Source organism: Callorhinus ursinus, unplaced genomic scaffold (genome assembly GCF_003265705.2).
Source record: "Callorhinus ursinus isolate GAN/ISIS: 27379988/994484 unplaced genomic scaffold, GSC_fseal_2.0 scaffold13, whole genome shotgun sequence".
NCBI lineage: Eukaryota > Metazoa > Chordata > Mammalia > Carnivora > Otariidae > Callorhinus > Callorhinus ursinus.
In genome coordinates, this window is record NW_027397075.1 from 13,609,660 (window position 1) to 13,637,486 (window position 27,827).

The 27,827-nt window shown below is 60.1% G+C and overlaps 4 protein-coding genes across 17 annotated transcripts in view; 1 reads left to right on the forward strand and 3 right to left on the reverse strand.

The window, feature by feature from the left end:
• The first annotated feature begins 574 nt into the window (after positions 1-574).
• Positions 575-4,662, forward strand: PKMYT1 (protein kinase, membrane associated tyrosine/threonine 1). The gene is made up of 7 exons (XM_025877394.2): positions 575-925; positions 1,691-2,184; positions 2,885-2,991; positions 3,128-3,300; positions 3,386-3,543; positions 4,353-4,451; positions 4,538-4,662. The coding sequence occupies exons 1-7, from the start codon at positions 575-577 to the stop codon at positions 4,647-4,649; spliced, it is 1,494 nt and encodes a 497-aa protein (XP_025733179.2). The 3' UTR covers positions 4,650-4,662.
• PAQR4 (progestin and adipoQ receptor family member 4) lies at positions 2,022-8,155 on the reverse strand. Of its 5 annotated transcripts, none has more exons than XR_003209494.2 (5): positions 7,834-8,147; positions 6,261-6,482; positions 5,286-6,109; positions 3,708-3,923; positions 2,022-2,157 (listed from the first exon to the last, which is right to left on the reverse strand). XR_003209494.2 is itself a non-coding variant. In XM_025877397.2 (3 exons), the coding sequence occupies exons 1-3, from the start codon at positions 7,997-7,999 to the stop codon at positions 5,676-5,678; spliced, it is 822 nt and encodes a 273-aa protein (XP_025733182.1). In that variant the 5' UTR covers positions 8,000-8,147; the 3' UTR covers positions 4,799-5,675. The 5 variants fall into 5 exon arrangements, 2 of the variants coding, with proteins under 2 accessions (XP_025733182.1, XP_073755708.1); XR_003209493.2 differs by having other exon boundaries at positions 3,708-3,926; XR_012380465.1 differs by lacking the exon at positions 3,708-3,923.
• A 1,548-nt stretch (positions 8,156-9,703) lies between these two features.
• Positions 9,704-13,775, reverse strand: KREMEN2 (kringle containing transmembrane protein 2). Its single transcript, XM_025877343.2, has 9 exons — positions 13,377-13,775; positions 12,956-13,130; positions 12,104-12,195; positions 11,880-12,004; positions 11,521-11,674; positions 10,894-11,226; positions 10,689-10,811; positions 10,528-10,606; positions 9,704-10,297 (listed from the first exon to the last, which is right to left on the reverse strand). The coding sequence occupies exons 1-9, from the start codon at positions 13,516-13,518 to the stop codon at positions 10,087-10,089; spliced, it is 1,434 nt and encodes a 477-aa protein (XP_025733128.1). The 5' UTR covers positions 13,519-13,775; the 3' UTR covers positions 9,704-10,086.
• A 7,718-nt stretch (positions 13,776-21,493) lies between these two features.
• Positions 21,494-27,827, reverse strand: part of FLYWCH1 (FLYWCH-type zinc finger 1) — a 21,914-nt gene continuing 15,580 nt past the window's right edge. For 4 of the 10 annotated variants that reach the window (XM_073899610.1, XM_073899608.1, XM_025877323.2 and 1 more), the window contains 4 exons: positions 27,416-27,679; positions 26,249-26,521; positions 24,082-24,154; positions 21,533-23,603 (listed from right to left, as the gene is read on the reverse strand). In XM_073899610.1, coding sequence (XP_073755711.1) covers positions 23,546-23,603; positions 24,082-24,154; positions 26,249-26,521; positions 27,416-27,679 — 668 coding nt within the window. In that variant the 3' untranslated portion in view covers positions 21,533-23,545. Of the gene's footprint in view, positions 23,604-24,075; positions 24,155-26,248; positions 26,522-27,415; positions 27,680-27,827 lie in introns of all 10 variants that reach the window. The other 6 variants (XM_025877330.2, XM_025877326.2, XM_025877324.2 and 3 more) reach the window with 5 other exon arrangements.

Sequence of the window (27,827 nt, forward strand, 5' to 3'; positions counted from 1 at the left end):
CTTCTCTGCTGCACCTGCCTGGAACTTGGTTTCTGCAACACGGAGCTAGAAGTGCAGTCCCACGAAATGAGTTTCAGCCCTGTGGCTAGGAGAAAAGAAGTCAGGAAAGAAACTTGGCTTCAGACCTTGTTTTTACTTTTGAATTGGAGATAAGAGACGGTAGGCCTGTGTTAATATTTCCACCTTACATTGTTGGAAGAAGGTATATATCTTAAGGCCAAACAGCTGGTGGTGACGTGCCAGGGCTACACATGCAGGCGGGCCGGCTCCAGAACCCGCCTCAGCTTAACCTCTGCTGGGCTGTGAGAATCTGTAGGACATGGCCTTAGGGTTTTCAATTTATGCTTCTATGACTTCCAAGGTACAGATGACTGTGTGCAGGCGTATATGTATCTGTCCTCTGCCTTCTCCCAGCAGGTGCTCGGTATCCCTGTGGCCTCCATGTTGAAAGCAGAACGTGTGTGCAGAGTGGACGTGGCTCTCTTCCGAAGCCTCTTTGGGGCCACAGGATCAGGCACTGTTTGAGTGGACATACTGCTCCGTACTGTGCACCCCAGGGCCTCCTGTGCTGGCCATGCCCGTGCCCACGGAGGGCACCCCTCCACCCCTCAGTGGTACCCCTGTCCCAGTCCCAGCCTACTTCCGCCATGCAGAACCTGGCTTCTCCCTCAAGAGGCCTGGGGGGCTCAGTCGCAGCCTCCCACCCCGGCCCCCTGCCAAGGGCAGCATCCCCATCAGCCGCCTCTTCCCTCCTCGGACCCCGGGCTGGCATCAGCCCCAGCCCCGGAGGGTGTCATTCCGAGGCAAAGCCTCTGAGACCCTGCAGAGCCCCTCATATGACCCCAGCCAGCCGGAGTCCTTTTTCCAACAGAGTTTCCAGAGGCTTGGCCGCCTGGGCCATGGCTCTTATGGAGAGGTCTTCAAGGTGAGTGGGGTGACAACTCCCTGGGCCTGCTGGGGGAATCCCCACATCCAGCCTCCCTCCCATGCCTGGATGGGACAGTGTCCTAGGCAGCCAGCTTGACAGGCTCCCTTCCTCAGTGCCTGATTTGACTGCTTTCTCCTTCCCCCCACTCAGGCCCCTCAACACACACGTTCCCCTTGTCCAGAGCCTGGCACGCTATACAGTGGCTCCTGGCTGCCTTTCCTCCTGCCCTGGAGCCAGCCCCCTCCCCCATCACCTCAGGCCAGCGGGAATTCAGGCTACACCCTCCATGCCACTTTTTTTTTCTTAAAATATATTTCCAATCACTTCTGTTTCCTTTAAAATGGTAATTCTTACACAAGTACTACATGGAGACAATTTTGTTGTTAAAAAGTACAAACAACACTGGCCCCTAGACCAGTTCTTCCCAGAAGAATCTACTATGCTTCTCAGGTGGGTGTCCTTCCTTCCAGACCTTTCTCTATACATCTCCAAAGTTGACCATATAGAGACAAACTCACTGTGTATTCTACACAGCGGGTCATTCTGCCCACATGGTGCTGTACCCAGCTGTCTTCATAGAACAACATGTCATGGAGACCCTTCTGGGTCAAGACTTAGAGCCCGACTGGCTTACCCAGTTTTGCTATTGCACGTGTGTGGGTCTCGCTAAGGTAGAGGCTATGCCACAAATCCCACACGTGTACAGTTGTAATAAAATCTGCCAGATGGCCCTCCTAAGTGGTTGTGCCGCCTCCCTTCCAGGTACGCTCTAAGGAAGATGGCCGTCTCTATGCAATAAAGCGTTCTATGTCACCATTCCGGGGCCCCAAGGACCGGGCCCGCAAGCTGGCCGAGGTCGGCGGCCATGAGAAGGTGGGGCAGCACCCACGCTGTGTGCGGCTGGAGCAAGCCTGGGAGGAGGGCGGCATCCTGTACCTGCAGACGGAGCTGTGTGGGCCCAGCCTGCAGCAGCACTGTGAGGCCTGGGGCACCGGCCTGCCCGAGGCCCAGGTTTGGGGCTACCTGCGGGATACCCTGCTTGCCCTGGCTCACCTCCACAGCCAAGGCCTGGTCCATCTTGACGTCAAGCCTGCCAACATCTTCCTGGGGCCCCGGGGCCGTTGCAAGCTGGGTGACTTTGGGCTGCTGGTGGAGCTGGGTACGTCTGGAGCTGGTGAGGCCCAGGAGGGAGACCCCCGGTACATGGCTCCTGAGCTGTTGCAGGGCTCCTATGGGACAGCAGCGGATGTGTTCAGGTGAGGGCTGGGATGTGGGAGGCTCTTTGGCGGGGCGGGGTGGGGTACACTTAGCAGAGGGAGGGAAACGCCACCCTAGCCCAAAGTCAGGAAGACTTGGCCTTGGGCTGGACATGCTGCTCCAAAGGGGTGGAGGCCTGCCCTGTAGTTGAGGGGGTTCTGCAGAGTCAGGCTGTCTAAGCAGTGAACCCTCTGGAGCCACTTTACATGCATCCACCCATTTCCTCACCACACCCCCATAGGGGGGACAATGACTCCATTTATAGGCAACGGACACAGTGGAGTTGAGGGACTTGCCCGAAGTCCAGTTAGCAAGTGGTGAGGCTGGGACTGGACCAGGCACTGGGTTCCATCGTCCATGCTAGTAACCACTGTCCTGCCTTGAACAGCCATATCCAGCCTTGTCAATAGAACGATGGTAGTAACAGTAGTAACCATAGTGCCTGTCCAGTGAGGGGTGCCAGGAGGACTCACCAGGTGCTATAGGCTGTGCTCTGCCTGGGGTCCATTCTGCATGACACGGTCCCATCACTGGCCCTGTTGGAGCCTTCTCAGGACACCCCCCCCACACACACATCCCTGGCTCATGGCAGAAGACCGCAGCCCTTTCCCACACTCTTCTTGGGCAGCCTGGAGCTCTAGGGTCTGTGTCTCAAGGCCAACCTTGCCCCTCTTCTGTCACTGCTCCTGTCCTTCCCAGTCTGGGTCTCACCATCCTGGAAGTGGCATGCAACATGGAGCTACCCCACGGTGGGGAGGGCTGGCAGCAGCTTCGCCAGGGCTATCTGCCCCCTGAGTTCACAGCTGGTAAGTGGAGGGCAAGGTTGGAGAGGACCATGCTGCCCCAGGGAGGGCCAGCTCGTGTGGGAGGAAATGGCTGGTGGTGGGGGACAACTGGGCTCATAGCCCAGTCACCCCTGACATGGCCCTGCCCTGTGGACAGGCCTGTCTTCTGAGCTGCGTTCTGTCCTCACCATGATGCTAGAACCTGACCCCAGGCTGCGGGCCACAGCCTCGGCCCTGCTGGCTCTGCCCATGCTCAGGCAGCCTAGGCCCTGGAGCGTTCTGTGGTATATGGCTGCTGATGCCCTCAGTCGAGGGTGGGCCCTGTGGCAGGTAAGTCGGGCGATGGTGGCAGGACACCCCGCCCTGCTCCCCAGCCCCAGGGTTTGACCTGCCTCCCTCACCCCTGTTCCCACAGGCCCTGCTTTCCTTGCTGTGCTGGCTCTGGCACGGGCTGGCTCACCCTGCCACCTGGCTGCAGCCCCCGAGCCCACCAGCCACCCCGCCTGGCTCCCCACCCCGCAGCCTTCTTCTGGATAGCAGCCTCTCCAGCAGCTGGGATGACGACAGCATAGGGTGGGTGAGAGCTGAGGGTGCTGGAGGCGGGGGAAAGGGGCGGTCAGCATGGCCAGGCCCCAGACCCAAGGGGATCAGTGGTGAGCAGGACCCATCCCACAGACCTGGTCCCCGTCATGCCCTGGAATGGGAACCAGGGCCAGTGGGGGTGCAGCCTGGCCTACTTTGAATGCAGCTGTCTCTTCCAAGCTCGGTGCGGGCAATGTGCAGAGCAGAGCAGAACTGACAACTTCAGGCTTCGGTCACTGCCACCTGAGGGAGCCGTGAGGGCCACAGCACCCCCCCTACAGCAGGGGCTGCCAGTGCCCACAGATGAGGCATTGGGGAGCTGGGCCCTGGGGAAACTCCTGGTGGTCAGATGAGGGGCTGTAATTAGGAAACTGCTGCAAAAAAAAATCATATGGTTGGGGCACAGGCCTCAGGAGGAATCACACCATTAACCCCTTCCTTACGGAAACATTACCCCCTTGCCACGGGGACACGTCTTATCAACAGGAAGTACCAGAAAAGCTTCATTTTCACAAGTTCACTACAAAGTCAGTCCTCCTAACCCATGTGTTCTGAGACAGAATGGAGGTAGCCTTTGAGCGTGGTCAGATGGCCTTTCAAAGTTGTGAAAGTGCTTCTCTCAAAGGGCACAGCATTTCTGCTGGTCCGCATTGTGCCCTCCCCGCCCCCGCCCATGCCAGGCTGGAGCCTGGCACCTGCACAGGGACAGGGTTGATCTTGCTGCCCCCACCCAGCCGTGGCCTCCTCCCAGTGCACACCCCACCCCTCGACACCTTACTTGTCTGGCCCACCCTGTGCAGGCTCTCACTCTCTCCGGAGGCTGTCCTGGCCAGGGCTGTCGGGAATACCTCCACCCCCCGCAATGGCTCCCCTGCCCCCCGGAACAGGTACTCACTGAGGTGAGCAGTCCCAGAGTCCAGTGGGGTGGGAGGTAGTGGCTTTTCAGATCCTAAGTGTCATTTGTCTCTCTTCCCCTCCACCCCAGGGATGCCCTGGACCTAAGTGACATTGACTCTGAGCCCCCTCGGGGTTCCTTCCCCTCCTTTGAACCTCGGAACCTCCTCAGCCTGTTTGAGGACTCACTGGGCCCAACCTGAATCTACAGGCCAGCCTTGGTGCTTTTAACCTTTTAGCCACCCCCCCCAATCCTCCTGGAGGCTGGGGTCCCTCTGGGAACTCCAGAGGTGCCTCCTGCCTACCCATGTCTAATAAAAGGTATTTGAATCTTGGGAGCACCCAAGCTTGCTTGTGTGGCAACACAGCGCTTCCTGCCCCTTTTATTGATACTGCCCCAGGTCTGAGGCCCCAGGGTGGGCGGAGGCTGGGCCCTGATGCAGGGCCCCAGGCCAGCTGACTGGAGGTAGGAGCCATGCGCTGTGTGGAGCAGAGATTTCCTGAGCAGGCTCGTCCCCACTGTGTAGGTCGAGACATCAGAGCATGGCACTCAAAGTGGAGGGGGTCCCTCAGCCCAGTGGGGCCCTGAGTGCAGGGCCACTCAGCTCTTTATGTCTCTGTGCTAGCTGCCTGGAGAAAGTAGCTGCAGCTGCCCTCCTACCCCATGGTCCTGGGATAAGAGACTAGTCCTGTTGCCCAAACCCCTCACTCCACAGTGTCCGGACAGAAGGGAGAAGGGGTGGGTGAGCCTCAGGCTGCAGGGAGGGCTGGCATGCAGAGCAGAAAGACAGAGGTCAGGAAATACGGGCTGAAGGCTGGGCAAGGCACCCATGAGGTACCTTATGTGTGGGGTAGGGTGGGCTCATGGCTCTGGGCTTGTAGGATTCCAACTGTCAGAGCCAGACATGACCCCAGTGTTGCTCTGGCCATACCCTCATAGGTCACAGAGGATAAACTGAGGCCTAGGAAGGAAAGGTTTCCTTCTAGCCTACACGGACAGTACCCTGAAAGAAGGCTGCAGGGAGGGGAAGCCAGAGCTCCGAGTTGTGAGTAGAAGAGATGAGTCCACAGGGAAGAATGGACGAACAGATGAGGTCTCCCAGCTGGGGTGTCCTGTTTGCTGGAAGCATCCAGGCATTCGGCCCTCGAAGACCAGCAGGAGGAGTGAAGCACGGTATTGTTGGTCCTAGAAGACTGTCGAGAGGCCAGCATGGCGGGCCAGAGGTGGCTCAGTGTGGGGGGCAGGCGTGGTGGGCGGCCCAGAGCAGGTCTGGCACAACACCGGCGTGCAGCTGGAGGATGGAGCCCACGCTGAGCAGGTGCATGATCTGGTGGGAGTTGCCCCAGTAGTCGAAACGGCCAGGTCCCCAGCGCTCTGGCAGGCGGGCCACGTTCACCAGTCCCCCAAGCAGTGCCAGCGCATCCATGCGCAGGTAGCAGGGCAGGGAGCCTGGAGCCCCGGAGCCCAGCCCCACTCCCCGGGCCCCAAACACCAGGAGGCGGGCGGCAGCCTGCCAACCGAAGGCTCGGAGCCGGGCACTGGTGGAGGGAGCTGTGAGGGCCCGCCAGCCAGCCACACCTGACAGCACGGTGTAGCCCACCAGGGCAGCTGGACGCAGCCAGGGCCTACAGGCCAGGGTGCAGTGGATGATGGGCAGAGCCCCTACACAGAGAGAAGCAAGAAAAGGCACATCAGTCTGGGGAACTGCCTGCCCTTTATATCCAGGGCTCATGTGAGTGACCCCTGCCTCCTTCCTGGTTGCCCCCTCCCAGCTCCCATCCTTCAAACCCACCCACCCCATCCCTTGGCTCACCGAGGGTGTTGACCAGGCAGACCCCACACATATCCAGGGTAAGGAGTCGGGTATACACAGTGCTGCCCCCTTGGTGGCACATGAAGAGGTGATAGAGCACGGAGCCTGCGGGGGGCGCCAGGCAGGCCACACAGTGCGTACCCCCCAGCCAGCCATCCTTGCCCAGCTGACCCCACGGCATGGTCATCGGCAGCAGCACCAGGAAGCCTAGCAAGGCTAGCCCTGGGGGAGGAGACAATTACCCATCACAGGGCCTGAGCACAGAGGACAAGTCATTTCCTCAGGGAGTCCACAGTCTAGAGATAATACAAGGGGGCTGAAGCAAGACACGTCTTGACAATGCTCTGCGCACACTAGTGGCCCGGCTGACAGAGGCAGGCCCTATGCCTTCAGTAACTTCAGGGACAGCAGAGCTCACAAGAGTTTCTGGGAGTAGAGACCGTCATCCACACTTTCAGTTGAAGAAACCGAGTGAGTGGCCCAGGTGACCCCAGCAGGTAGGCCATGGAAGCAGTCTTAACTCCCACGCTGCTCTCATCCCCGCAGCCACATTACCTCCCCAGAAAGCAAGGGGCCCCAGTCCCCCAAACTTGGTGTGTCAGCAGAAGCCAGGAGGAGGCATGAGCTCATACTGAATTCTGAATAGGATACGTGGGCGACAATACCAGATCCCCTGGTCACTTAGCTCACTTCTCTCAACCCCTGTGCCCTCTTTAGGTGACCAGACACAAGGAGCTTTGGGTCTTTTTGTCTTCCAGAAAGGGGCCAAGTCAGGCAGGGGAGAGGGGCTGAAGGAACCTGTTCCATCACCCCAGCAGCTTTTCCTGTGCTCCATTCCTGTAGGCCCCAACCAGGGTGATTCATACCCCTTCCCCAGGGTCACTCTGGCATTGCCCTCACAGGGGTCAAAGGCGGGCACAGCAGACTGAGGCTGCTGGCTGCAAACTGGGCAAGGGATGGCCAGGCCATAGTCCCGCAGTGAGGCAGGTACCAAGGTTGGGCCCTGCCTGCTCAGGCCCCTCTCCTGGCCCCGGGCAGCCCAAGGACGGGCAGGGCTGTGTCAGCAGAGCAGGGCCGCGGAGGAGGGGCCGGGCGCCTGCGGGGCTGGGGTTGGGGGTTGGAAGGAGCCGCCACCAGGCAGAGGCTCGCGGCCGGGCTGCTCCGGACGGGGGTGGCAGGGCAGCCGCACGGGGAGGGGCTGGGGCCTGGCTTTTCCTGGGCCCCTCCTTGCCGAAGTCAACACCCATCTATCTATTGGACGAGTGCTGGCGGGGGAGGGTGTCCCAAACACAGGGATTATGAAGGGGCGCGGACACCAGACTCCTCCCCGGGGCTCAGAGGGATTAAGCGGACTTGGTCCCCTACTCTGCTTCCCTCGCCTGCCCCGGGGGCCCCGCCCGGGGAGCGGAAGGACAGTTCCGTCCGGGACAATGGCAGCTTTGTCACCACGGCTCCTGGCCGTGCCAGGGCCCAGGCAGCCGAGGACCTGAGCACTGGGGCGCTCGCCGGCCTTCCGGCCCCCGACCAGGCTCGGGCAGGGCTGCCGCGGTGTGGGATGCGGGACGCGGCTCACCGTGCGTGTAGATATTGCCCAGCTCGTTGTGCAGGTAGAAGAGACTGCGCAGACAGCCCGAGCCGCTGCTGGCCGGCCGGTAGCCCGTCAGCACGAACTTGTTGAACTGCAGGTGCGGTGGCGTGCTGGCCCAGTCCAGCAGGCGCGGCCCGGCCAGGAACGCCATGGCCCGGCCTGGCGCGGGCGGTCCGCGCTTCCCTCGGCCTCCGGCCGCTTCCTCAATGCTGCCACAGCGCACGGAGACTCATCCCGGTGCCCACCCGCCGCCCAGTGCCCCGTCCGCGCACGCGCCGGCCGGGGGTCCCGGCCCGCGCCCCCTCCCGCGCTGCGCACGCGCGGGCCCGGCGCCCCCAACGCCGGGGCGGAGGCTGGGGACGCGCGGAGCGCCCGAGCGCAGTGCGGCCGGCCCTGCCGGGGCAGGCGCGCCGCAGGGACAGCTCGCGGCGGCGGCGGCGGCGGCGGCCGGTAGTCTCTTCTCAGCGTGGAGGACGGGTGCGGCCGGACGCTGGCGGGGACGCCAGACTCCGCCCCAGCTGCTCGCCCCCGCCATCCCGCCAGCGTTTCGCGCGCGGTGCTCGTGACGTCAGTCCTGCAAGGGCCAATGGGCGCGGCTGGCTGGGGGAGGCCCCGCCCACGCCCGCCCAGACTTTCGCTTAATTAGCATAATATATGCGGTCCTAGCCTCATTTGCATGGGGTAGCGGTAGGCGAGGAATCCAACGTTCTGGGTCCCGGTGGCTCTGCTGGAGAGGCCCCGGCGCCTTGAGTCTGCCGTGCGCGCCCGGGCTTTCCGCGCGACCCCAGAGGTCGAGGGACCCTTGGGTACTCACCCTCCCCGCCACGCAGCCCCACCCCTCACCCGGGCTCTGTCCAAGGTGCTGCCGGCCCCGGACCTTCGGACCAGTAAAGTCTAGACCCGGCGCGTCCCCGCTCCAGGGGTGATCTCTCCACCTTCCCGACTCAGCGGGAGCGCAGCAAGCCACGCTGAGATGCCTAGGCCTCTACAGGTGTGTCTGACGCGCCCAGCACCCTCGGGCCATGCCCTGCCCTTCAGGCCAGGCTCCTTATAACCTGGGCTCGGTCAAACTCGCTCCCTGTTATCGCCCACTGGGGTTTAAGAGGAAAATTACCCAGAGCAGGCCCAGGCCAGCAGGCCCCAGAGGATGGAAAGTTGCTAGCTCAGTTGGTAGAGCAAGAGATAACCAGAAGCCCCGCTGGGAGCAAGAGATAACCAGCCATTTCCGCTTCTGAACAGGCTTCCCGCCACAAGCTCCCTAACCGCTGTTCCTGCCTAAAGCAGACCCCCGCTCCCCCAGTTTAAATCCACATACCAGCAGCCAGCATAGCCCTTGGAACCTGACCCGCTGCACCCCCCTATAAAAACCCTGTAACTCCGCTGCCCGGGGCCCAGAATTTCGAGTGCGAGCTCGTCTGGGTCCGCTGGCGTAAAATAAACCCGAGTTCTCCTACTTCTTCGAGTGTCACTTGGTTTCTCGAGGGTCTGATTATTTTTCACAACAGGGGCACCTTCAGTTCCACCCAGAAAAGACAGGAAACGGAAGGGAAGAGAGAGGGTAGGAGGCCAAGGGAGAAACGTTGGTCCCTTTCCCGGTTCATCCTAAAGCGGGTCCAGGAATGCGTGCCTTCTCCGGCTTAACCACGCCCACAATCGGCTTCCTCCTCCTCCCCTTCTCCAGGACTCCGCCCACCCATCCTTTCGCCTCCTCCGTTCCTCAGTCTTCAGCGTTCCAGGCGGCTCCAAATCACCTCTTGTGGGGACCGGCCTTAATTTGCATGGACACACCCAACCTTGGCCCCGATACCCTCATTAACATAACCCCTCTCATCACACAGCAACTTGCAAAGCCCTGTACCAAAATAGGTCCTTTATTCAAAGTCTACCGTTGGTCTTTTGACTACTTTTCTCGACCTCTCCCATTTCCCTTAGGGCAGCAGTCCAGGACCACCCCAACAGGCTCTCAAAGCAACCTGAAATCAGAGACCCCCGTATCAAGGTTCATGAGGAAGGGAAGCTGGGATTCCTCTTGCCCTTTGGCCTCAACCATCTGGACCCCGAGGGTCAGACCAAGTTCTCACTAACAGCATCAGATGCTTCCTGTCCAATGCCTGGCCTCCACGGATGACCAGGGACAGAGATGCCCTTACAGGGGCGGAAGGTCAATGCAGAGTGCGGTATGAAGTCTCAGGTGTCCATCCCGCTGGGGAGGGTCCACTGGACCCTGGGGGTCCCAAGTCAGAGAGCAGAGATGAGCGAGCGCAGGGAACTCTGGCTGGAGGCGCTCAGGGGCCGGTAACTCGCGGCTAGACCCTCAGCCTGAGGGTCCCCGGGAGGGCAGGGCAGGGCCACCCCTCGAGGCCGGCGGTACCACACAGCCCAGCTTCTCCCGGGGCCCCGGGAAGGCCCCAACGCCGGGGGGCCTTTCCCCGGAGCCAGCAGACAGCTCCTAGAGAGGGAGCAGACGTCAGCCGAAGCCCCAACCAACTTACCTCCAGCATCCTGCTTCGCCTGCGATCCCACGCGCGAATCCCTGTGTGGACGCAAGGCCTCTGCCCTCAAGAACCCAGGATTTCCTCCCAGCCCCGGTCCCCTTGGAGGCCCCAGCTTCCCGGTGAGGTCCCCCCCCCCCGGAGGCACCGAGGCGTCCGCCCTCAGGCCCCGCCCCAGGGGGCGCACCGTCGGCGCAGCAGACGCAGCAGCGACAGCAGCAGCAGCAGCAGCACCGAGATGGCCGTCACCGTCGAGAAGACCCGGGCTGCGGGCGCACGGTGCTGTGAGGACGGGGTCTGGAAGGGGCGGCTCCCCAAACGCCCTCCCGCCTCGCACGCCCGCCTCACCCCCCATCGCGGCCTCCGGAGCCCCAGGCTGGGGGCTGCAGCTCACGTTGGCCCAGTCGGGGGGCGCTGCGGGGGTCTGCGCCGAGCCCTTGGGCACCGGGTCGTCAGTGGCGTCCTGCAGCCCTGCGGACAGAAGTGTGAGGCGGGGCGGCGGGGCGGCGGGGCGGCGGGGCGGCGGGCGGGGGGCGACCAGGCCGGTTCTCACCGCGGTAGGTGAGCGCGAAGCCCTGCGCGTGGCCGCGCGCGTCGCTGCGGAAGGTGAGCAGCAGCGCGGCGGCGCGCAAGCGCAGAGGCCCGGGCGGCGGCTGGCGGGCGCCGTCGAAGGCGCGGAGCAGGCTGCCCGAGGCGGCGTCGCGCAGCTCCAGCCGGTCGCGCGGGTCGGCCAGCTCGAAGAGGCGGAAGGTGAGCTCCAGCGCGGCGCCCGGCGGGCTCAGCGCCCAGCTGCAGTTCCGATCCGGCCCGTACTCGTCCGGGAAGTCCGGGGAGTACACGACGCCCTGAGGAGCGGTCCAGTTGCCCTGGCAGGAGCCCACGGACACTGTGGGCGGGGCCGGCCATCAGAACCGCGGGGCCAGGCTCCTCTCCCTCCCCCGGGGGGGGGGCCCGACCCCAGACCTGCCTCCCTGCCGCCTGAGCCGGGTCCCACTCCTTCCGAGGACTGTGACTCCTCTCAAGCCCCGCCCTCAACCCGAGGCCCCGCCTGACCCCCAAGATCGGCCGGGTCGCCTCTTCTGCGCGTCCCAGATCCCGCCCGCTATGAGGGGATCGCGCTCCCGGGTCTCACCCAGACTCCGCCGCTCCCCCAGGCCCCTCGTCCCCGCTCACTCCTCACCTTCGTAGATGCCCAGACGGCCGTCGCCGCCGCACAGCTGGCCCGGGTGGCCGAAGCAAATCTGGTCACAGTCGGTAGCTGGGGCCGGGCGTCCCCGGTCCAGGTCGCTTTCAGAGCCACAGAAGCAGGCGTAGCCAGCCTCCACGCCCGCCAGCTGGGAGCACAGACTGGGTGACCCCAGAGGCAGTGGTTGGGGCAGGGGCGGGGTAGTGGGAGCCTAGGGTCTGGGTCGCAAGTGGGAATCGGGCTGGAGGTTCCAAAATCAGCCTCAGGGTTTGACGTCAGAGTTGGGAGTTGATCTGGGTCCTGAGGTCAAGTTGAGGGGTCACCGTTCTGGGCCGGAGGTGGGGGGGCTGTACCTGGTAGCCCTTCATGCGGCAGAAGCGAAGGCACACCTGGACCGTGAGCTTCGTTGAGGTGCCGCTGGGGCCGCTGAGGGCGGGGGGTGCCCCCGAATCCACGAAGCAGCCCAGGTATCCGGGCACTGAGGGGGCAGCAGAGCCAGGCTCTGTCAGCGCCCCCCAAAGAGAACTCCACCCAGGCAGCCCTGCGTTCCCAGCCTTGTCCAGCCGGGCCCACTCACTGTGGCACGTGGGGATGTCGCAGTAGCGCCAGTAGATGCCCTCCTCTGTCTCGGCTACGTAGCACCACGGCTGCACGTCGCCGTCGGGGTTCCTGCCGGTGGGGGACAAGTGGTCCAGGTCCCGCCACCCCAGAGGCTGCAAATCCCAGGCCCCACCCCACAGCCTATTCGCAAAATGGCCACCGTGTGTGTTAGAACTTTGTGTGTTCCTCTCCGTTGTCGCACAAATTCTGGTTTTGTCCCACGTGCTTCTGGATGTCGACTTCCGAGGGGTCGGTGGGAAGTCCTTAAAGGGGCCCCGAGAGCGTATTTTGGGCTTCAGCTGTTGCTAGGACGTGACCTTATACACGAGAACTTTGAGGCCATCAGTAGTGTTGTCCCCAACCCTGCCTTGGGCCTCAGCCACTTCCCTTGGGCTGGGACCCCGCTTTAGAGCAAAAGTGGTGAGCCCTGAGCTTTGCGGTGTCCTCCAGCTCAGCTCCAGACAGCAGCTGTGGCTCTGAACCCCCAACAACGAGTAGGGCCCCTCAAATCAGTTGTATGGCAAGGGCCCGGCCCCTCACTCCAGGGCTCGCCCCACGACTGGGTCCTGCCCGCGCGGGCTCCTTGAATGCCCAGGCCTGACCCAAGACTGCAGACTTTGGGCACCTAAGGCGGGTCCCACGCGTGACAATGTTCCAGGCGTCCAGCCCCGCCCCCAGGACGCGCTAGGCCTCGTCCCTCGCCGAGGCTCCGCTCCCAGACCCTCCCGGGTGGACTTTGTATCCGCCCAGCCAAGACCTCCCTTGCACCCACAGCGAGGCTCTGCCCCAGGACCCCGCCGGCACCGCGGCGCCCAGCCCCGCCCCTCACCGGCAGAAGTTGTGCGGGCCCAGCCCCCAGCGGCCCTGGGGGTCGCTGGCGCTGCTGTAGCTGTGCTGCTGCGTCTGGTCCCAGAACAGGCACGGGCGGCCGGCCCCGCGCGGACCCGTGCGGTTCTGGTGGCCGCGGTAGTCGGCGCCATTCACCTGGAAGCACTCGGACAGGCCTGCGCGACGACCGCAGGGCCTGGGGAGGTCCGGACCTTCCGCATCTTCAGCCCCCCCGCACCGCCCCGCGACTCCAACTGCCACCCGGCTCCCCAGCCAGCGCCCCCGGCGCCTACGGGGCCCTGGGCCTGCTCAGCTGCCCCCGCCACCTGCTCTGCCCCCTCCTCAGCCTCGGGACCCGGTTCTAGGCGCGGAGGCAGAGGAGAGAGTGGTGACCCCGGCTCAGTCGTCGGGCCAAGACTCACCTGGGCCGTGCAGGCTCCCGGCGGAGGCGCCGCGTGGCGGCAGCAGTGGGAGGAAGAGGAGCAGAAGGAGGAAGCCCCGCAGGGCCCGTGTCTGCATCGCCCCCAACCAAAGAGCGGTTGCCCCGGGCCCCGCACGCTCCATGCCGCCCCCGGGGTCGCTCCGGGGTCTTCCGGGCGACCTGGGGGGCGTTGTCTTCGGACCGTCTGTTCTCGTCCCGCTCTGGGCGGCGCTCTCCGTCTGGGGCGGTGTATTTGCCTCCCAGGGTTTCCGCCCCTGGAGGCGTCTCTTTGCCCCTGTGTCCCCACTGGGGCTATCCCCGGGGTTCTCTGGCCAGGGGCGTTCTCCGTCACTGCCCCTCAGTACTCCGGGGCTTGCCTCGGCTTCCACGCCCGCCCCCTCCCGCTGCGGCTTGCTCTCTGAGTCTCCCTCGCTCAGGTCTCTAACGCACTGGCTCCTGCCCCCCCTCGCGTCCCTCTGTGGGTCCCTCCCCCTTGAGTCCCTCCCTCCCCACCCCATCCCCCGAGGCCGGGAAGCCCCGCCCGAGACTGGAGCGGAGGCAGCAGGTCCAGACGCCTCCCACGCCAACTCCCCCCCCCACCCCCCACACACTGCCCCGGGACCCTCGGTGTCCCGGCACGCTTCTCCCCTCCCCTTCCCCTCTCAAGGTCCGTGCAGGTTCTAGCGGTGTGTGGAGGAGGACTGGCCAGGCCAGGCTGGTGGACAGACGGACCCCAATGGGGGTGATACAGGACCCTCTCCCGAGGCCACACGGCCCTGGGACACCCGCCCTTGAATCAAGTGCACGCATGCACTCCCAGTCTGTCACCCATTCATTGTCGGAAGCTCAAACGCACACCCTCTTTCAGATCCTCAGGCCCCTCTCCCCAAGTGCCGAATGCCTCTGGTTTGACGGAGGAAGTGCCACTCCCTGCCCCCGCGCCCGCGAGACAGGCGGGAATGGTGGACGTTCAACCCCGGACAGGCAGGGGCAGCTGGTGTCTGGGGAGGAAGGCAGCTGCGCCCCTGTTCCCAGCCTGTCCCCTCCTCTCTTCCCCCTTCTTTCCGTAGGACCCCCAGCCCAGGCTCGCTGGAGCCCTCGCAGAGCAGTGGAATTCCCCCAGCGGAGCCCCCCCGCCCCCGAACCTGGCGGGGGAGGGGGAGGGGAGCAGGCCCAGGCAGGCGTGGGGGGAAATTCCCCGCCCCCTCCCCCGGGCCCAACTCCTCCGAATCCTCTGATCTCCCAGCGCCGCCCGCCGGCTGCCCCCAGGGCTTGGGGGGAGGCCAGCGCAGGTGCGTGGGAGGGCGGGGGCGGGCGCCGGGAGGAGATGGGTGGTAGCCCGGGCCCCGGAGCGGCCTCGCCCCGCCCAGATCCCTTGCCCCTCAATCCAGCCTCCCCACCTCTCCTCAGCCTTCACCAAGCTCTACAGCCCTGACGGAAGGGGCGTGCAGGAAGGATTCTAGAAAGGCCAAGATGTAGGTAGCGACGATGGGACCGGAGACCTAGCAAAGTCAGGGCCTCTCGTGATGAGGCTCCTGCATCCTAGGGGCGGGCAGCCCAGGGGGTGAACATTCGAAGGAGGTGGGCTTGCTGAAACTCGAATTGGACACCAGGGTCGCCTCGGGGGGAAGCCCTCTCAGCTGCCAGGCTGGCCAGGACTCGCCTCCCAATTTCCTGGCCCTGCTGAGCACTGGACTGGGAGTCTCACATGCGCATGCTAGCCCAGCATACAACCTGTGTCTGAGGCCCCCCTAACCAGAGAATGACCAGGGGCCACCCTTTGACCTGGCCCCCTTCTCCCATGAAGGGGGGGTACGGAGACAGGCAGTTGCTGCTGGGGCTTGTAGGTGTCCTCCCAAGTCTCAGGCCCACAGGCAGCATCTGGGGACCGCAGGCCTGGGCCATGGCCTCTGTGATGGATGTGCGTGGGGAGCATCACCTCCAGGGTCACAGACTGCCCAGGAAAGGGCTAGGTGGGGGACAGGGACAGGGGTCAGTAGGGAGAGTAGAGTAGGGACAGGCTCCTGTCCTGTCAGGGATGGACCAAACTGTCCATCCAGTCTACTGTACTTCAGCCTCCCGTTCCCCAAGCGCTCAGTCTCCTGCAGAGGAGCTATTGGACGACAGGGATGGGGTGCTCAGTTCTAGGACTGGGGCACTGAGATGAGGGGCAGGGTCTCATTGCAAGCTCCAGTCCCAGATGGCTCACAGAGCCTCAAACTAAAGAAGACCTTGGCTCTCACCCTGTCACTTACAGAGAGTTCAGGAAGGCTGAAGGGCCCCACAGTCTCAGTGAGTACTTCCCCTTGGTCCCTGCAGAATAACGGGACTGCCGTGGTCCCTCCTACCTGCTCCTGCCCTCCACCTGTGTTTACTGATCCTGGTTCCTCCAGCTCCGTGAAAACAGCTGAACTTCATTTCCCTGCCTCCCTTGCGTTTGACTATGGGAATGAGTTCAAGCCAATGGGGCGTGGGCAGGAGTGATGCCTCTCAAAGTGGGGGCCCAGACCAGCAGCATCAGCATCACTGAGGCGCTTGTTAGAAATGCAGATTCTCAGCCTCCACCCCAGACCTCCTTCATCAGAACCTGTATTTAACATGATCTCCAGGTTTGCAGCATGCACATGTAGGTCTCTGCCAGGGCTCTCTCTCCTCCCTTCCCCAGCTAGATGTGGGAGATGCCCAGGGCCCGGGGAGGGTGGAAGGAGCTGGATTCCTGAGTGACCTGGTGGAAGGTGCCCACCAACCCGAAGTGTGGGGATGCATGCGAAATAAACGTGTGTTGCGTAGCTGCTGAGATTGGAGTTTTGCTTGTTACACCAACCGGCACAACTTAGCTCCACCAGCGCACCTCCTGCTCCACCTAGTTGTTGTCTTCCCTTTGCTTTCCTAGGGCGTCCTAGCAGAGTCCCACAGACTGGGGGCTGGAATTCCAAGACCAAGCCATCAGCAGGGAGGGTTCCTTCTGAGAGCTGTCAGTGTGGATTTGTTCGATGTCTCTCCACTAGTTTCTAGAGGTTGGTCATCACGGGTGTTCCTTGGCTTGTAGAAGCATCACCTTGATGTCTGGCTCCATCTTCATATGGTGTTCACCCTGTGTGTGTGGGTCTGTGTCCAAATTTCCCTTTTTTATAAGGACACCAATCATATTGGCTTAGGCGCCCATCCTAGGTCAGTATGACCTCATCTTAACTAATTGCATCTGCAATGACTTATTTCCCAATAGGATCACACTCTGGTACTGGGGGGGGGGTAGGACTCCCACACACATGAACAGGGAGTGCACAGGTCAACTCATGACATCTCATCTCTTGTCCCTTTTCCGTCCTTGCTGCCACCTCCCTAGTCTGGGCCACTACCATCTCTTCCTTGGGCAAATCACACTCCAAACTGAGGTCCAGCTCCACACTCTCACCCTCTACAACCCCTCTGGCAGCCAGAGTCTTTGAGGGGAGGCATTTATTACAAACACCTTCTGGCTCTTGGCATCCGCTCATTTTTCTTTTTTCAGTGGTAAACAACACCTAACATTAAGTTTATCATCTTAGCCATTTTTAAGTGAACATTTCAATAGTGTTAAGTATATTCACATCATTGTGCAATGCTGAAGGTCTAGCCCATCAAACACTAATTCCCCTCCCCTCTCCCAGCCCCCCAGAACCACCTTTCTACTTCCCCTTTCTGTGATTTTTTTGTTTTTACTACTTTAGGTATTTCACATAAGTAGAATCACACAATATTTGTCCTTTTGTGACTGACTTGTTTCACTTCACATAATGTCCCCCGGGGTCATCCATGTCACGGCATATGACAGATTTCCCTCTTTTTAAAGGCTGCAGGCTAGTCCATGGTATGGCTAGCCCACATTTTCTTCATCCATTCATCGGTCGATGGACATTTGGGTCACTTCCACCATCCAGAGTCCAACAGATGTGGGACAGGGGCCTGAGCAGCACCCTGACTGGGCCCCCACCCGTCCCCTCTTCACTTAATCACATCTTTAACAAATATTTTTGAGTACTTGCTAGGTGCTAGGCAAATACTCCTCCTTTCTCTCAAGCATTGGGGGTGAGAGGCCAGAGCCCAAGGTCTCATTTCCAAAGCTCAGGGGCCCTTCTAGTGCCCTCCGAGCCCTTGGGGGGACAGTGGGGTGGGCAGCCAAAAGGGTCTGGGCTCTGCAGGGCTGTGGTGAGGATACGGCCCAAGGCCAGGGGCTGCCCTGTCCTTGGCTGGTCTCCAGAGGACGCCCCGCCCCAGTACCTCTGGCTTTCGGTCCTTGAACCAGGCAGTCGTAAGTAATGTGGAAACCAGAGAGAGAACACCTGGGCCACGTGTTGCATGATGGGACTGCGCTGTAGAAAAGCCCCTCGCTATCTGGCTATCTGGCTATCATAGGGATGGACTGCTGCTGTGGTCATGTAGGCAAGTGGCTCAGGCTCGGGATGGGGATGTTTATTAATGTAAGGACCAACTAAAGTGTCCTCTTTACTATAGGAGTGCCTTAGCTGGTGCTGTGGAGTGAATGTTTGTGTCCCTCTGAAATTCTCATGTTGAAACCCTAATCAACTGTGATGATCTTAGAAAGTGGAGCTTTTGGGAGGTGTTTAGGTCAGAATGGAGCTTCATGATGGACTAATGCCCTTAGGAGCGGAGGTCAGGGAGTTAGCCAGTCAGCCCTCACCCCATAAGAGGACCCAGCAAGAAGGCAGCCATTATGCCTCAGGAAGGAGGTTCTCGTTATAACTCACTCGTGCCTGCACTCTGATCTCAGGCTTCCAGCCTCCAGGACTCTGAGGAAACAAGTGGGTTGTTTAATTGCGCCCCACCCCCCATCTATGGTATTTGTTATGACAGCCTGAGTGGACTAAGACCCCTGAATTCCCCAAAACCTCCCAGCGCCAGAGAAAGGAACCGCAGAGCGAGTGAGGCTAATGGGTCTGGGGTTTCCTTTCGGGGTGACGAATATTCTGGAATTAGATGACGGGGATGGACGCACCACTCGTGAATATACTAAGGGCCACTGAGTCACACTTTGAATGGGTGAACCGTATGGCGTGTGGGTGACAGGCAGGGTGGCGCCAGTGGGCAGTCACAGTTAACGGGGACAGGGAAGACAGCGTCAAGCACAGCTCTGGGTTTCTCCTTGTGTGGTGGAACCATCGTGAGGCGGACAACAGGTGGATGCCCCCTGTTGTTGCCTGTGCCCCCTGCCCACAGGTTAGTCAGGGCCAAGGCCGCGAGGCTCATGCTGCAGACTGACAAACTGGGAACCCTCCAAGCAGCTGGGCAGAGAGGGGCTGAGGTCCAGTCCCCACAACACCAACCACGAAGCTCCTAGGCCAGGTGGGGGCAGAACAGCCCTCCAGGGAGGCCGAGGACTGAGAGGAGCCATCCTTGGGAGGCGTTGGCAGGGGCTGGTCAGAGCCTGAGCGCGAGCGAGCTCTGAGAAGCCTCTGCTGACTTCGGGCCTGAGGAGGTCCTTGGTGCCACCTTCCTGCAGGAAGGATGTGGGGACCGGAGGTTAGGCGGGGACCAAGGGGGAGCGGAGCCTTGAGAAGCATTTTGATGACGCTCACCTTACCACCCTGGGGACAGGGCCTGGGGGCCGGGGCTCCCATAGCTGGGCCACTGCTCCCCATTTTTAAAAATTGAGCTCCCTGTTGATACTTTTGTTATCCCTAGTGAGCTTTTTTTAAGAATTTCATAATTGAAACATAATTTCATAATTGTCGCTCACTGTCACTAACTACCTGCTCCGTGTGGTGCAGACATCATAAAATCGGGTTTATTGGGGGACACTAGCAGCAGAGCGGGAGCAGGGAAGGAGGAGGGCACTGCCCTGCTGATCCATCTTCAGCCACGGAGGGGCCAGCTTCCGAGGGCCTGCCCCTGGGCACTTTGCTCCGTGACAGGACAGGGCAGGGGATGTCTCTGTGGCTAGGCAACGGTGGAGGAAGTGGCTGTATGGGAGGAAGCTTCTGGAGCCGGAGCAGCCAGGGGGCCACCCAAGCTGACGATGGTGTCAAAATTCCTGTCCATGTGAGCATCCTCGGTCCAAGCAACACAGGCCATCCATCTGTCCTCTGAAGTCAAAGCAGGAGCAGAGAAGAGGAAGAGCACGCAGGCCTTCGTCAGCATGAATGTCCAGGATGAGAAGCCTGTATCCCTCTGTGATTCTCCTTGTGCTGCATCCTGGAACCTGGCCAAGCTGAGGGGCACGGGACGTGCGGCGGAGGAAGTCACTGTCCCTGCACAGAGCCGGCTGGGGAGGCTGCAGAGCCAGCAGATCCTGCAGGCCGTGCAGGGGTAACAGCCCTCAGGACTCAGCGTTTCTCGCTGGAGCACCTCATGCCGTGTGGGGCGCCCCTTCCACAGTGGGGCTGAGCAGAGACTCAGCGGGTAGAGGCACGGACCTTCCTCCAGGTGTGGCCACCTCTCGTGGGCATGCATATTTGAGACACGAAGATGGGCCCGGGATTGGGGTCTCCTATCTCTTCCCACAGGGCTGCGTCTTTGGCCTTGGCCGTGGGCAGTCACTGTCTCAGGGCGGTAGGCTTCATGGCCACGAGCACTGCTCAAAACATAGCCCCTGCGTAGAGCGTCCATGTTGAGGGCCGTCAGCACAGGGGTCCTCCTGCAGATAGCTGCCTCCCACCTGGGAGGTGGGCTGCCGGTTCGCGGCCCGTCTTCTTGACTGCTGGCCAGGCTGCTAGGGTAGGGCCCCACGGGGCCGGTAACCGGGTCAGCCGATGGGCCACAGACTCGCCTGGGAGGGAAGCCACGGTCTGAATTGGGGGTCGGGGTTGCCCTGTCCTTGGGGGCGCCACTTTCATTTTAAGCTCGTCCCAGTTCATGAGAAAGACGGGGCTCGGGACGAGGGGCTGCCGGGGAGAACCAAGGCCTCTCTTCCAGGGCAATGAGGGCAATGGCCAGCAGGGGCCGCAGCGCCCCCTGCAGGCCGGGGGCAGAGCCCTCAGCAGCTGCTCCAGAGGGCACCCCCCTGCTCTTGGTCCAGCCGGCATCCGGGCAGGTGAGCTGCCTGCTCCGTGGGGGTCTCTTCTGGGGATGCCCAGCCAAGCTCCATCACTCCCGACCTCGTGGCACGGAGACACAGTGCGTGTGGCTCCGTGGTGGCCGACTGCTGTTGCACAAGGGATGTGGGCGCACATACCAGTTCTACACGGTGAGATATAAAACGGGGTTTATTGGTGGGAAATCTATCAGCAGAGGGACAGTGGGGTCCCAAGCTGTCGCTCTCCCACAGCCAGACAGCAGGCTCCGCGGCCAGCTTGGCAGGAGAGGGGCCCTGGGCTTGGGGCTCCCTCTGCGACTACAGCACGGGTCACAGCGCGCGCAAGAAAGCTGGCCGCGAGGTGTGGCCCCGTTAGTGCCCCGTTAGCAAGCAGCTGCCTCGGGAGCTCCTGGCCCACGTCAGCCTGCTTCTCCGCGGGCCTGCTAGGCCAGCCCGCTGCCGCGCTCCCAGCCGGGAGAACGGGGTGGGCCTCCGCCGCCACCGGGCCTGCCTCTCGTGCTTCAGCCAGACATGGCGGCCCGCTGGTGTCTGCCCCGGCTTCCCCGTGGGCATCTGGGCTGGCTCCCGCTGCCAGGAACGACACCTGCTGTGCCCACCGCGGCCCTGGTTTAAGTCGGAAGCCTGCAAAGGGGAGAGACTCCGACAGGGGGTGTAGTGAGGCCTCTGCTTTGGCTTGCTCTGCCGCCACGAGGGCCGGCTGCAGCGCAGCAGCAGGTGGCCCAGGAGCGCGAAGGTCCACTTGGCACCGGCCCGGAAAACCCGTGGGGGGGGGGAAGGCGCTCCGCGGGGGCAGCTCAGCGGGAAGCAGCGGCACCTTCTCCGAGTACGCCCACACCACACTGGACCGTCCTTGGCAAAGTCACGCTCTGAAAATGGATGGGTGCTTGCAGCTGGGAGCAGCAGCGCAGGGAAGAGGCCTCTTTGTGGAAAGACGCTTCTTCAGCTCTTTCGTGGGCCGGACCTTTTGCCCCAGGTCACGCACACCTGCAAGCCGCCAGCTCCTGGCACTCTTGTTTGCCTGCTCGGAGACACCACCAAAGCAGGGCTCCTGGGAGACCCTCGAGGAAACGTGAAGGCCACCAGCACTGCAGAAGGGCGGAAGAGAGTTTGTGTGAAGCAAGGTCTAACCGGGTGGGAAAGGCCAGGGGCCCGGGTGCACTCGGCGCACCCTTGATGCTGGCAACACACGAGGTCCGTCTGCTCGAGTTGGGAGGAGATTGGCCTCAAGGGGACTCGCTGTCCCGTTTTGTACCTTCCACCTTCCTGATTACAAAGAAACACATATTCATTATACAAATCCAAACACGGCAGAAGTAGGCAACACAGAGGGTTTCCTTTTCCCTAGAGATGACAGTCAGCTAGGTCGTTTTTATACACGTTCGCATACGCACATTGCACCATTTCCTTTAAAAGGGGAAGTTGCCCCATAACACGCACTCTGGGGGTGCCTGGCTTTCTACACTAGCGTGTCCTGGGAGGAGACCCACACTCCTGAGAGGTCCCGCCTCCCGCTCCGGAAGATTCTTTGTCGAGAAAGGAAAAGTTCTCTTGGATTACTGTGATGGGTTTGGGAAATGTCCACAATTCTTTGCTCTCCCACAGGGGATGTGGGACGGGGCAGAGGGAAGGAGCCTGATTCCCCTCCCCTTGCGCCGGGGCTGCATGTGCTAACGGGCTTCCAAGGAACAGAGTAAAGCAGGAGTGGCAGGGTGAGAGACTGTTCAGAGAGTCACTGTCGCTACCTTCCTGGTTTTTTTAGACAGCTTTACTGAGCTGTCCTTCCTACGCCACCCGGCTCGCCACGTCAGGGTGGGACTCCACGGGGTCGGTATATCCATACCCATGAGCCCATCCCCACAACCACGTGGAGGACGTTTCCACTCTCCCCGAAAGTCCTCTCCCTCCTTTTCTACTTTGGGGGAGAGATTGTGAAGGGCTGGTGCTAATTCTTGGCTGAGTGTTTGGTAGAGGGCACCAGGGACGCCATCCAGGCCCCAGGGGCCTTTTTTGGTGGGAAGTTTTAAAATGACTAATTCAGTCTCTGTACCTATTACAGGTCTATTCAGATTTTATTTCTTCTTGATTCGGCCTTGGTAGCTTGCCTTTCTAGGAAAGTTTTCACTTCATCTTGGGCACCCGGTCTCCTGGCACGCTGCGGCTCATAGCGTCCTTTAAGACCCTTCTGTGCGTGTGTGGTTTTTCCTGTGGGGTAGGCAGTAATGCCCCATTTTTCATTCTTGATTTTAATAATTTGAGTCTTCCCTCTCTTTATTTAAAGATTTTATTTGGGGGGGGGCGCCTGGGTGGCTCAGTCGGTTAAGCATCTGCCTTCGGCTCAGGTCATGATCCAGGGTCTTGGGATCGAGCCCCACATCTTTTTTAAAGATTTTATTTATTTATTTGACAGAGAGAGCGAGAGAGAAAGAGAGCGAGAGAGAGAGAGCACAAGCAGGGGGAGCAGCAGAGGGAGAGGGAGAAGCAGGCTCCCCGCGGAGCAGGGAGCCCGATGCAGGGCGAGCCCAGGACCCTGGGTGAAGGCAGACGCTTAACTGACTGAGCCACCCAGGCACCCCTGAATAAATAAAATCTTTAAAAAAATAAATAACGGTATATTTTTTTAAGTAATCTCTACACCCAACGTGGGGCTCAAACTCACAACCTCGAGATCAAGAGTCACATGCTCCTCTGACTGAGCAGTACGGGCACCCCTGAGTCTTCCCTATCTTTACCAATGGATTTTGAAAAAAATAAAATTAATTTAATAAAGAAATAAAAACCAATTTTGGGGGCGATGTAGTTAAAGGTTTGTCAATTTTGTTGATTCTTTCAAAGAAGCAACTTTCGGTCTCGTTCATTTTCTCTTCTCTATTTCATTCGTTTCTGTTCTTTCTCATCGTCCTCCTGCTTTAGGATTGCTCCATTAATCTTTTCATAGTGTCCTGACATGGAAGTGTAAGTTGCGGATCTGAGATCTTTCTTCTCCTTTAATGTAAGTCTTTCCAGCTACAAGTTTCCCTTCAAGCACTACTCTACCGCCGCCCGCGTGTCTTCGTGTGCCATGTCTCCATTTCGCTCACTTCAGACCATTTTCCACTTGCCTCGGGATATCTTCAAGTCACTCAGGAGTGTGTTGACTGTCAGATACTTAAAAGTTCCCCAACTTTCTTTGTGTTGCTGATTTCTGGCTTCATTCCGCTGTGAACAGATAACGTACTTCGTGTGATTTCAGTCCTTGTTGTTGGACGAGTCTTGTCTCGGGGCCCACGTTCCGTCTATCCCGGCGAGCGCCCCACGTGCGCTTGGGGAGAATACCAACTGATCTTGCTGGTGGCCTCCCCCTCGCTCTGCCCTCCCCCTCGGGCCCCTCGTCTGGGGGGGCGAGAGCCGTCATGTTGGAGGAGCGGTCCACACAGCGAGGAGCTGAGGCCCGCAGCCCATGGCCGTGCGAGCAAGCGAGGCACCGTGGACGGGGCTCCTCAGCCCACGCAGGCCTTCAGGTGACCGCAGCCCTGGCCCCTGTCCTTCTCCAACCTCAGGAGAGACCCTGAGCCAGAACCAGCAGCCCAACCACTCCTGACATCTTGCCCACAGACACCGTGAGAGATAGTAAGTGTTTGCCGCCATAAGCCACTACGTGTTGGGGTGACGTGTGTGCGAGACAACTCACAATTACCCACACATCTGCTGGCTTTCCGGAGAGCCAGGCTGGATGCACACCTGCACTTCCGGCGGAAGTTTCATCTTCTCTGAGGAAAGAAAATTGAAAACATGGATTAATCATTCTTTTCTTGTTTAAGATTCTCTTTTTTATTATTTTTTTAAGTAGGCTCCATGCTCAGGGTGGAGCCCAACATGGGGCCTGAACTCACAACCCTGAGATCAAGACCTGAGCTGAGATCAAGAGTCAGACACTTTACCAAGACTGAGCCACTCAGGTGCCCCCATTTTCTTTTATCTTTTTAAGTAATCTCTACACCCAACGTGGGGCTCGAACTCACAACCCCGAGATCAAGAGTCACACGCTCCTCTGACTGAGCAGGGCGGGCGCCCCATTAATTCTTGTTGAAGCTGCTAGAGCCAAAGGTACACACTTTGTAACAATGACCTTAAGGCCTTGAGGAAAAGAAAACCGGGTAGAATGACTCTGATTTGGGCAGTCATTGGGAATTCTGGTTTTCGAATGCCCCCAACTACCTGTGCCTGGTGAAAGAAGCTATTTGGGACCCCGAGAGTCATCGTTCAACCCATCCTTCAGCAGAGCAGGACTGAATGAGACACCAAACTGAGGTGCCCTCAACTGTGCCACAGGCGTACCACAACTCCTATTGCTTTTTTTTTTTTTTTAAGATTATTTACTGGGGAGCCTGGGTGGCTCAGTCAGTTAAGCAGCTGCTGCCTTCAGCTCAAGTCATGATCCTGGAGTTGGGGGATCAAGCGCCATGTCAGGTTCCCTGCTCAGTGGGGGTCTGCTTCTCCCTCTGCCCACCCTCCCACCCCCCCTCGCTCACTCTCTCTCAAATAATCTTTTAAAGATATTAAAAAATCTTTTTTAAAAAAGATTATTTATTTATTTGACAGAGAGAGAGAGAGCACGAGCCGGGGGAGCAGCAGAGGGAGAGGGAGAAGCAGGCTTCCCGCCGAGCAGGGAGCCCGATGTGGGACTCGATCCCAGGACCCTGAGATCACGACCTGAGCTGAAGGCAGACGCTTCACGACTGAGCCACCCAGGTGCCCCCCATGACTTCCGTTTCTTTTCTTTTTTTTTTTTTTTTAAAGATTTTATTTATTTATTTGAGAGAGAGAGAGAATGAAAGAGAGAGAAAGCACACGAGATGGGGGGAGGGTCAGAGGGAGAAACTGACTCCCCGCTGAGCAGGGAGCCCGACGCAGGACTCGATCCAGGGACCCCAGGATCATGACCTGAGCCGAAGGCAGTCGCCCAACCAACTGAGCCACCCAGGCGCCCGACTTCTGTTTCTTATTGATGCCAAACAGTGGCTTTTTCCCAGAAGCCTCCATTTTTTTCGAGCAGAAATAGTATTTCTTTTGGTTTATACAACTTGGATTCATTTTCATATTTTATAAGATATGGACCTTATTATTCACATGAATTAATATGAAACACAAAAATGCTTCCTAACAACTAGTTTTCTATTCTGTTTATGTGAAGGGAATCCATTTTCAGTTCAATAAAATTAATTCTTGGCAAAATCTCACAAGTGTAAGGTGATGTGCACGTATGCATATGCATGTGTATATGCATGTATGCACGTGCATGTATGTGTGCATTGTGCATGTGTGTGCATGCTGGTGCATGTATGAGTGTGTGCATTGTGCAAGTGTGTGCACGTGTGTGCCTTGGGCAAGTGTGTGCACGTGCATGTATGCGTGTGCACTGTGCATGTGTGTGCACGTGCATGAGTGTGTGCATTGTGCACATGTGTGCGTGCTGATGCATGTATGAGTGTGTGCATTGTGCACGTGTGCGTGTGTGTGCGTACACACAAACATTTGCATGCTCTTCTGGAGCAGTCTCTGTTTTTTCATCTGATTTTCAAGAGACTGATCTGTAACCAGTTAAGACCTCCTAGGATAAAGGAAAGGAGAGGAAATGAACTAGAAGGGGAGTCATTTTGAGAATGGGATGATCTAGGGGTGTTTTCAGGTTCCGGAGAAGGTGCCAGTAGCCAGGATTGGTAGAAGACTCTGGAAAGGCCAGGGCACAAAGCTCCTCAGATGGTGCCTGTCCCTGAGGTGTCTGAAAGTTAGGCTGGGAGAGTCAGTCGAGAGGCCCACAGCTGTTTTGTACTCCCACCTCTGACCCCCATCCCCATCTGCACCTGGGTCCTCCTGCTGGGCCACGCTGGGGAGCCTCTCCCGCTGCCTCAGGGCCTCCAGGCCTGCCAGGTCGGGCGGGTGGCAGTGGCTACGCATCACCGTCACCAGCTGGCCCTGTGTGATGGCCCGGCTGCGGCAGCCCAGCCGGGCCTGGTCCCGGCACATCCAGTACACCTTCTCCCCAGCTGCCTTCTCCTTCCTGTAGAGGAAGGACTCGTACACCAGGAACCTGCCCCCGAGGGACGTCCTCAGGAACTCCAGAGGCCGGAGGGTTCCTGGAAGGAATGTGGCAGTGTGAATGGGGCAGCTTGGAAGCAGGGTGCAGAACCTGGGCGCCAGGGACAGAGGCTGTTTCCTTTGTGCCGGCAGCCTGCCCCAGGAAACTGCAATCCCACAGAACCCACTCTGCTCTCTGCCTCCACGGCAGCCCGTGCTGTGGGGCCCCGAGCCCTGCAGCTCGGATTGCCACCCAGGGCCCACGGCCCGGCACCCTCGAGGACAGACTGGCTGTCTCCTTCTCAGGGCTCTGGTGCTGCCCCGGAGGCTGGCCCTGCTTTCCTGCAGGCCTCCCCTGACCCGGCTTGGATTCCACACTTGCTGGCGAGCACCCCGGTCAAAGGCTGGGCTGGAACATTCAGCAGGGCCCCCGGCTGGTTGGGGCCATGCACCAGGAGCCTCCTGGCTCGGTGTCCACCGTCTCCTCAGCCAGCTGACAACCAATCAAATCTCTCTTGAGGCTTTTAAGACCCTGATTTGAAAGGTCATGTAATGTTGGGGTTCGGGTGGCTAAAGAGAACTGGGAGGTGGGAGGGGGAGGGAGGAAAACAAACACGAGAACCTAGAGAGGGGAGACAGAGGGTCCCTGAGGTCCAGGCTCATTGCCCCGTAAACGGGTGCTGAGCACTTCCTGTAGCGGACCATGCCACCCCACCCCCTTCCCTGCAGCTGTCTGAGCGGGTTTCTCTCTGCTGCCAGCCAATCCCAGACTAACACTGGCCACGGGTGTGGAGCCCACATGCAGCCCTGCCTTTAGGGAGCTCACGCTGTGGGCAGACAGCCTACCACACGTGGGTGGCTAGACCCCACCAGGCACGGGGCTGCGGGCAGAAGGTCCCAGCAGGGAGACCAGGGCCGAGCACCCGCCCCGCTCCACATCCTCTCACCCGCACCTGAGCCTTCCCTCTGGGCCGGGCTGGGGAGCTGCTCCCGCTGCCTCAGGGCCTCCAGGCCCCCCAGGTCGGGCGGGTGGCAGTGCCTGCGCATCACCATCACCCGCTGGCCCTGCGTGATGGCCCGGCTGCGGCAGCCCATGCGGGCCTGGTCCCGGCACGTCCAGTACACCTTCTCCCCGGCCGCCTTCTCCCTCCTGTAGAGGAAGGACTCGTACACCAGGAAGCTGCCCCCCAGAGGGGTCCTCAGGAACTCAGGGCCTCCTGGGGAGAAACGGGAGAGGTGGGTGGGGGAGGGAGAGCTGGGAGCCAGGTCCTGGGGTTCAGCAGTAAGGTGAGGGGGGCCCCTGTCCTCAAAGCAAGAACAGCATAGCTCCTGGAGGGAGCAGGCCCAGGAGGACCCCCCCCCCCC